This window comes from Palaemon carinicauda, chromosome 29, assembly GCF_036898095.1.
Source record: "Palaemon carinicauda isolate YSFRI2023 chromosome 29, ASM3689809v2, whole genome shotgun sequence".
NCBI classification, from domain to species: Eukaryota; Metazoa; Arthropoda; class Malacostraca; order Decapoda; family Palaemonidae; genus Palaemon; species Palaemon carinicauda.
In genome coordinates, this window is record NC_090753.1 from 26,425,321 (window position 1) to 26,435,632 (window position 10,312).

At 34.9% G+C, this 10,312-nt stretch overlaps 1 protein-coding gene across 1 annotated transcript; it reads left to right on the plus strand.

Moving 5' to 3' along the window:
* The first annotated feature begins 224 nt into the window (after positions 1 to 224).
* Positions 225 to 7,968, plus strand: LOC137622762 (uncharacterized). The gene is made up of 2 exons (XM_068353352.1): positions 225 to 303; positions 5,517 to 7,968. Exons 1-2 carry the CDS (start codon positions 296 to 298, stop codon positions 7,054 to 7,056), a joined length of 1,548 nt encoding a protein of 515 aa, XP_068209453.1. The 5' UTR covers positions 225 to 295; the 3' UTR covers positions 7,057 to 7,968.
* The last annotated feature ends 2,344 nt before the right edge of the window (positions 7,969 to 10,312 follow it).

A 10,312-nucleotide genomic window follows, 5' to 3' on the forward strand; every position in this document is an offset into this window, starting at 1 on the left:
GCATTCGTATCCCTCACCCACGTAACTTTGCTTATGTAAACTCCTGAGAGAAATTCAATTAATATTAAACTAAAGGAAGAGGTAAGATACTAGACTAATTAAGAAGTTATTGCAAGAAAAATCAAGGACATCACCACAAATGGTGGCATCGTTAAGGGATACTGTGCCGTGTTGTATTAAGTTTGAACTAATACTGGCTTCATTTCAGGAAAGTGCTGAAACCCCTTTTTATGTGTCGAAGAAATACAAAACAATCTCAAGAAAAACAGAGGGAAACCAAAGGAGTCGTGAACCAATGGATATGTGAGTAGTTTGCATGTTTTCGTTCACTCTCTTGTTTTGTATAAATACTGTCTCTCTATAGAATAGGAAGTTAGGGCATTTGTCTCTCGTAAGAAAATTTTGGTGTTTTAATTTTTCCTTTTTTTTGTGTGATGAGTCTTGACAATATTTTCCAAAGACTTACACAATATCAATACGACTTGAGATTAACTGCAGACAGACGGTCGCGAAGTGCTAGTGTAGGAAGACGTCAAAATCTGACTAGAAACCGAAGTTCGAGTCCGGTAAGAGCAAATATTGTCGATATGAATTCCGCTGGGCTGATCACACAAACCACACGGTTTTGTGGAAATGTAAGTAGGGATAATCCCGACAAACAAAGGTTAGAGAAATACAGTGTAGATAAGTGGTTAGCGGACACAGAGAATAGGATCGCTAGTTTTAAAATAACTGACGATGTTGCAAAAATTAAACAGGCAATGATGTTAGTCAACGTAGACGTAGGGGATGCTCACCCTACATTAAACGGTAAGGCCTTTGAAAAAATTACCACTTTCAACGAGTTCAAGGAGGAATGCAGACTATTGTGGCGATCGGCCAAGGAGACCGATCGGTTGTTGAACTTGTATAGGTTTAACTCGGCTAAATTTGAAGGTGATTCCATGCCTAGTTTGTATACCCAGGTTCTGAATCATTTAGGAGTAGTTAAGGAAGACATTTTGTCATTACCCACAATCACGGTAGGAAACAGAATGCAGTTTAGTGAGGATAATAACCAACTGGTGGATTTAGATGAAATTTTGACTTATATGGCCTACGGTACATTGTATGCAGCCTTTGGTGAAAGGGAAAGGAAGGCTTTCAAGGACCTAAAGTTAGATCCTGCCCAGAAGCTCACAAAAACGTTGAGCCAAATCCAGGAAATCATCCAGAAAAACGAGACCCAAATTGAAGAGGTCACTTTTTCGGCAAATACCAAGCAAAGAAGGTATCAGAATTACAGGGAAGATAAAAATAACGAGACCGGTAGGAATAAATATTACCATAAAAATTATCAAAATAACCAGCCCCCTTACAAGTCAAATGAACAAAACAGAGGAAATTATAATGAAACATATAAATCTAGAGGGAATTATCATCATAAGGGAGCTAGACCAAAGAATAGGTATTGCCAGTATTGTCAAAGAGGAGGTCACACAGACCAAGAATGTTGGTACCAAGGTAAGAAACATAATAAACCCTCCGAAAATACTCCTCAGGTACAGGCAAGGGATAACTCAAACCTTACTAATTACTCCGAAGAAAAACAAGGTAACAGAAAGTGACTAGAAGAGCAGGATAGGAGTCCAGGAAATAGGGAAACCAAAGAATGGAAGGATGTTGCAGGTAGCGGAGGTACATCCACGTTGCCAGCAACATATTTATCCTTCCGACAGCAATCATTACCCAAGACAAATATCAAGATAAAAGGTAAAGAATGTCTTAGTTTGTTAGATTCAGGAAGTACTGTAAATCTCATAGGGCTCCATACCTTAACTGATTATTTGAATATACCTATTTCTGCAATTAGGAGTGAGGATACATTAATTCAGGGGATAACTGGCAATCAGCTTAACAATGTAGGAGCCATAGATTTAAACATTGAATTGCTAGAGAAGAAGTGTCAAGTGCCATTTTTGGTTTTGCAAGAAGTAGCATTTCCCGCTCGAGCTTTGATTTCTTTTGCAACAATGCAAGATTTTGGCATAGTTTTTGATTGTCAAGACAGAAGATTAGTTCTAAAGGGAAATAATCAGGAAGTCTGTTTCCAACTTGTTGATGACAAGTCCACTACAAATTTGGCCAATTTGCAGGGGACCGCTTCGATAGTTGAAACACACTCCGGTTCAGGAAGAGAAAGGGAAATCAAAGTAAAATCAGAAGAAAGGGAGAAAGAAGAGAATTTAGCAATTGCACCCAGAAAGGGGGAAATTACTTCTTGTAAAGGCAGCACACATACTAAGGAGGAAAATGTCGACAGAGAATCTGAGAGAATAGATAAAAGGGAATTCCAAGAAGTTTTGCTGCTAGGCACATTGAATTCACAAGAATTAAGACACTTAAGAGAAACAGAATCTCAAAAAGGAGGAGATGAAGATTCATGTTTTTGTACTCAAGTACAAACTGGGGAAATAAGTCTGATCAGCACAGCAGATGCAAACAAAATAAGATTTAGGCTAGCTAGAGATGTAGTACTACTGCCCAATACTCTTACTAGAGTATATTTAATAACCCGCCTACACACAAATAATGATGTAATCTTGACCCCAGAAGGATTACCAGAATATGTCAGAATGGATAACTCATTAGTTCAGATGGAGGGATTAGCCTGTACTACTTATGTCATGAATTATTCTGATAAAAGACTCCATTTGTTAGCGGGTACAGAATTTTGTACAGGAATAGAAGTTACACACAAAATGATTCCGTTAGAGGAGGAAGCATTCTTTACCATAGGAAACATTGATGCAGGAATAGATAGGGAGATAGATAACACCGATTTTCCTGAGTACCGTAAAAGGTTAATAGAAACCTTAAATAAATATAGGCAGGGCATAGCAATTACAGGTGATAGGTTAGGTAGGACTGAGGTGTTAAGACATAAGATAATCCTAGATGATGGAGCCAAACCCTTTTTCATACCTAATTATAAATTACATATCAGCCAACGTCCAATAGTAGATAAAATGATAGAAGAAATGAAAGAAGAAGGAGTGGTCATACCCTCTAAATCACCTTATAATTCTCCCATGTTGTTGATTCCAAAGAAAGATGGAAGTTACAGATTAGTGATTGATTATCGCAAGTTGAATGCGAACACAGTTCCTGATAGGATGCCCATGCCTGTAATAAACGATGTTTTGGCTCAGTTAGGAGGAGCAAAGATCTTCTCATCCTTAGATCTACTAAGTGGATATTGGCAAGTACCTTTAGACGAAGAATCAAAGCCATTAACTGCCTTCAGCACACATAAAGAACACTTAGAATTTCAGGTAATGCCATTTGGGTTAACATCAGCTCCATTGACTTTTGTAAGGTTAATGTTACAGATCTTAGGAGACATAGAGAATGTGTCAGTCTATTTAGATGATGTCATTATATTTAGCAAAGATATAGAGAGCCATTTCGGAACCATAGAAATCGTTTTAGAACGACTAAGACTGGCAGGATTAAAGATAAAGGTTAAGAAATGTCAATTCTTGAGGAAATCATTAGAATATTTAGGACATGTGATCAGTGCTGATGGATTGCGCATGCAGGAAGGAAAAATAAAGGCGATTGTGGAATATCCTGCTCCACAAAATTTGAAAGGTGTAAGAAGATTTTTAGGGATGATAGGATACTATAGACCATTTGTCAAAAATTTTGCTACTATAGCTAAACCATTGACAGAATTAACTAAGAAGGATGTAGAGTTTGAATGGAAAGCAGAGCAAGAGGAGGCTTTTCAAAAGTTGAAGGAGAAATTAATCCAAGATCCTATCTTAGTGTATCCAGACTTTAGCAAGCAATTTTACTTAGCATGTGATGCTTCGAATACAGGAATAGGAGCGGTTTTGTTACAGAAGGCAAAAACCCGAATGAGGGTAGTATATTATGCAAGTAGAGTCCTGAATGCGGCCGAACGAAATTACAATACCACAGAAAAGGAATGTTTAGCCATTTATTGGGCACTGAGAAAGTTTCGGCACATTTTGTTAGGACACAAAGTAAATGTACTTACTGACCATAAACCCATCTGTGACCTATTTAAGAAAAGAGCTTTCACTAATAACTTAAAGTTTAATCGATGGTTTATTAGTGTGCTAGAGTTTGCTCCAGAATTTAGATACATTCCAGGTAAGTTTAATACTTTAGCAGATGGATTATCTAGAGCACAAGAGGATACTGAAAGAATTATCACAACTAACACTTTTTGTTTCAGCTGTCAGGTCGTAGACTTAGATTTGGAGAGAGTTAAAATAGAACAAAAGAAACAAGAAAGTATCAGGAAAATAATAGGAGATTTGCTACAAGATGAAACCTCTAGGTCAGATTTTGAATTAATAAATGGGATATTATATAAGAAGGCTAAGGATAGGAGTGCTTGCTCTAGACTATATGTGCCTGACACCCTGACTAAAGAAGTATTAACTCTAACACATACCCACAAGTTGGCAGGACATCCAGGAATCAAAAAGACTCTGAGAACAATAAATAGAAATTATTTTTGGCCTAAGTGCAGCGAAGAAGCAACGCAATTTGTAAATGAATGTCAAACTTGTAATAGGCAAAGGGGTCATGTAAATGTCAGAGCTCCTTTAGAAAAATATCCTAGTAATTTAAACCCTTTTGAGGTAGTTCAGATGGATCATATAGGACCCTTTCCAAAAACTTTGAGAGGAAATAAATATATACTGGTATTCATTGATTATTTGACTCGGTATTTAGAAATTGTCCCAGTCAGAGATAGAACTGCAGTTTCTGTTGCAGAAGCTTTAAAGACCAGAATACTCACAAGACATTCGTGTCCGGAGGTACTTTTGTCGGACAATGCACCCGAATTCACCAGTGAGGTAATGAAAAAGCTTTGTGAATTTTTTGAGATAAAGAAATGCGAGATAACCCCTTATAAGCCGAGTTCAAATGGGACAGTGGAAAGGGCCAATAAGAAGATACTGGATGTACTGCGAACTATCATTAGTCCAACTACAGAAGATTGGGACCTAGCGTTAGAGGACGTTCAGTTTACTTTGAATAACACAGTAAATGAGACAGTAGGAGAAACCCCACACTTTTTGCTTTATGGTTATCAGAAAAGACTGCCAAACTCATTGTTAGATGACGCAAAACCTCCTAGGCACACATATGATTACCAGGACTATATAGCTTGGAAACTGCAAAGAACCTCTCAAATAATAAGACAAACCAGACAATCTTTAGAAAAGGGCCAACAGGTAAATAAGAAATACTATGACACAACTAGTTCCATGACTGACCTGAAGATAGGCTCACAAGTATATATAAAGGTACATGTAAAGTAAGGACCAAATGAAAAGGTATCTCCCAAATTTGAAGGTCCTTATAGAGTGTTAGAAAGGGAAAGGAATAATAAATTTAAGCTGATACATGAACAGAATTTAGATGTAAGGTATGCCCATTGGAATCATATGAAGGTTGTAAAAACTAATCCATGGTCCTCTCAACTTCTACAGGAAGTGGTGGAAAAACTTCCTTCTGATCCTACCCCTGGTGGTCGGTATCACTTGCGAAATAGACATTAAAAGTGGGGCCTTGATACAAAATCATGGAAAAGGTGAACTGTTAACAGATTTTGCTGTAGTAAAAATTAATGTCAATTCAATATTAGAAAGGGAAGAACATTTGAACCAGTTAGATAAAGAACTACGGAAGTGCATACTAACCCATAGTGATTCTGCCTTTGTAGAAGTATTAAGAAATTTACAGGGTAAAATTGAAGACATTGTCAGGCCTCAAAGAAACAAGAGATCTTTATTACCTTTTGTAGGTAGTGCATTTAGTGCTTTGTTTGGAGTGGCTACAGAAAACGACGTAAAAGGTTTGACTGATCGTGTAGAACTAATCGAGAAATGGGCTAATCAGAAGGGTAATCTTATAAGTACTCTAATAGAAAATAATAATAAGAATGTAGAGAACATAAAAAAGATGGTGGAATTTATTAATCAAGTTAACGTGAATGTTTCTAATAAAATAGATGACGTAGAACAAGTGTTTAAGTTGATTCATGAAGTAGAAATCGAGATTGGTGATCACAAGGAATCTGTGAACGGACTAATAAATGCACAAAAGGGAATACTCAGCCCTGCTATCATTTCTCCAAAAACTTTGAAAGAAATTATCGATTGGTGTATAGTAAATAGCCATTCCAAGCCTTTGCTAGAAGATATATTTTGGTATTACACAATGTCAACTGTGAAAGTAACAAAAGGGTATTTGTTGGTATTGATCCCCTTCAAGGGTATGAATTTGTTTGACCTGTATACAATACATCCTTTCCCAGTTAAGATAGGAAATGCAACAATAATTTGGAGCCATCCGAAGGTTCGTCTAGCATTGGATAAGAACAAGTTGTTGATGATTATTTTAGAAGAAGGTGATTTAGAACAGTGTGTGTTGATAAGTGAAAGTCAATCCATGTGCAATTTTGTGCAAATTAAACAACCTATGAGCAATTTTCCGTGTATCCAAGGTATTTTCTTTGAGAATTATGAGTTGATGAGAGAGTGTAAATTTGAAACTTTTGCTTTGCCATACAGGGCATTACATTTAGGTAATGAGATTTTTGTTTATGTACAAAGTACTAAAAATGCAGAAGTTACTTGTGATGGGAAGACTCAAACATTTCAGTTAGGAAACTTGAAGTCATTTGCAGATTCTTGCTCAGTAGTGATAAATGATTATCTCTATTATGTACCAAGTGTGTTTTTGCATTATGAGTTAAATCAATCTTCCATTGCAAAGAGTTACGAGAACAAGATTAATCATTTTCAGCTAGACAAATTAACAGTGGTAGAAAATGTGGCAATGCCACTTGATAATGATTATGTTCTGTTTTACAAGCAAGATGTTGCACCATTTCTGACTATGTGTAATGTGTTTTTGATTGTACTTATTACTGTGGTAACGTATAATGTGGTGAAGTATTTGGTTTTCAGAAAATTGGAGAGGATTAATGAGTTGCTACTAGTTATTACTGGGAAACCTAAAGAATAGGTTTGTTGTTTTGTTGTATGTGAGGATTCTATAAGAATCCTAGTAGCTGGCCGAGTGGTGTCAGACAGATGCTTATTTTTGAGTAAGTCTCATATGCAGAAGGTTTATGTATGTTATTGATGTCTTTATTTGTGGGTTTTGTTAATTAATAAGAAATGGGGAGACAAATGCAGTTAGTAGTAATTGTAAAGATATAGAAAGAGTTGTGGAGAGACAGGAGAGTGAACGGGAGTTAGGTAGGATGTTTTCAACTAATTTCGCTGACTCCAGGGTTCTTTCCCGTAAACAACCCCCCAAACGACAGGATCCGTTCTTGAATGTCGAACGGAACATAGACGAATGAGACGTGGAAGCCGGGAAAAAGTCACGTGATTAAGGATAGCTTGACACGCCCAGGACGACCATATATAAGCAACGAGAAGACGGCATCTCGCTCTCTTCCTAGTAGTCACTCTGTATAATAGGTCTAACGACCTACTTAACCTGCCGGGTCTCCTTGACGAACAACACATGGCGGCTGCCTATACCAAATTGAGGGACGGCGATTACGTAGAATACTAAAGCAGCCGAGAAATTACAGGGGAACAATTACCCCTGAGAACGAAGGACGACGAACAAAGTTATTACGCCCGCACCTGAGTGTCTGTGAGTGCGTTTGGCGAGACGTCCCAGAGCGACCGAGAGGCGTGACGTCCCCGAGTGACCAAGGCGTGTCTAGAACTTCGCGCCAGCCTTCCCAACACCTGACGAAGGCTTATACTTCAGCGACGACAGTAGGCCTATAGATGACGTTTAGGCCTAACTAAACCAGGATTCACCAAATTCTCCAGCCAGTGTCAAGACGTCTGAGTTCATCACTAAGTGTTAATGTAGAAACCACGCTTTTGTTTTTGACTGCTTGTAAGTGCCTGTTCAAACCCCTTTTTATGTCTAGTAAAGAAAGAAACCAGCATTCGTATCCCTCACCCACGTACTTTGCTTATGTAAACTCCTGAGAGAAATTCAATTAATATTAAACTAAAGAGTCACCCTTCTCTCATTATTAATGGCTATGTGATATATTTTATTTTTGTAATTGTCACATGGTGAAGTCCATGAATATATACATATACATATATATATATATATATATATATATATATATATATATATATATATATATATATATATATATATTTATATATATACATATATATTATATATACATATATATATATATATATATATATATATATATATATATATATATATATATATATATATATATATATATATATATATATATATATATGTAAATATATATATATATATTTATATATATATATATATATATATATATATATATATATATATATATATATATATATATATATATATACGCAGTATATATATATATATATATATATATATATATATACTGTATATATATATATATATATATATATATATATATATATATATATATATATATATATATATATATATATACAGTATATATATATATACTGCGTATATATATATATATATATATATATATATATATATAAATATATATATATATTTACATATATATATATATATATATATATATATATATATATATATATATATATATCTATATATATATATATATATATATATTTATATATATGTATATATAATATATATGTATATATATAAATATATATATATATATATATATATATATATATATATATATATATATATATATATATATATATATATATATGTTTATGTATATATTCATGGACTTCACCATGTGACAATTACAAAAATAAAATATATCACATAGCCATTAATAATGAGAGAAGGGTGACTCTGAGAAATGTAAGAAACCATAGAGGTGCAGATATTGGTCATGATCACCACCTGCTCATTGCCACACTGAAATTAGAACTGAAAATCCCCAACCAACAGGTAGATAAAATACCTAGGTTCGATACAACTAATCTTCTATAAGATGAATACAGAGAAACTTTTGCAATTGAATGTGGGAACATATTTGCACTCTTGAAAACGTTACAAAAGGAAGAGCTGAAAATTAATGAAGAATGGTGTGATAATAAGAACTTGTATCAGTCAGTTGCTAGTAAAGTTTTGGGAAATACAATTACAATGAGAAAACCATGGATATCAAATGATACTTGGGATACTATAAAAAGGAGACAAATACAGAAATTAATTACATAATGTTTTCGAGGAAGTAATAAAAATTATAAGGTTGAGCATGGTAAATATTCCAGTATTACCAGTGAACTTAAAAGAAAGCCAGGAATGATTGTAGAGGATATTTAGAGATTAAAGCAGATGAAGCTGACAAAACTATGAATTCAGGGAGTGGCTATGGTGTAAGAATTGTTAGTAGAATTATTAATGAAACCTCTCCTGGGGCAAAGAAGAAGCATATACCCACAAAAAAGGAGAGATGGATCTGTTATAAACAACATGAAGAAAGTCAACGTTAGATAGAACACTATAGTGAACCCATGGGAAGAATCTGAAGTTGAGAAAGACCTTGATGTGCCCATGAATGAATGAATTCGGTGTGTTTGAAGTATTAGAAAAAATAGGATTTGGAAAGCCACTGGATACGATGGAATAACTGCTGGAATGATATTTACCGACTATGAAATAATTTCCAGAAGTTACCTGATTATTTTGTAGAATGTGTCGTGAAGAGGCCAAACCTGATGAATGGGAGTCTGAGTCTTGGTGAAGTACAAAAAAAAAAAAAAAAAGAAAAAAAAAAAAAGGACATCTGATTAGTTGCAACAATTACAAGGGCATCACACTTCCGTCGGATGTAGTAAAAATGTATAGTATGCTCATTCTAAATAGAGGAAGATTAATGTCAAGCTTAAAGCTAAGAGAAGTTTTAATGACCATATTTTCATTTTGGGACATGTGGTACAGTAATGTGTAAAATATAACAATCTACTTTTTACGGCATTAATGGACTATGAAAAGCCATTGATAGTGTACATCGGCCAATTTAGTGGAGAGTCTTGCAGTGTTATGGAGTTCCTCTTAAATATGTAAATTTGATTAAGTCTGTTCAGGAGCATAGAAAGTACAAAGTTAATGTTATAGGAGTCCTATCTAATGAATTTCCAGTGAACAGTGGAATACTACAAAGGTATGGGTTGACACCTATGGTGTTTATCCTCCTCATGGATTTTGTAATGCATAAAACAGTTGGGATGGTGAAGAAGGATTGGACTGAATTGGTAATAGG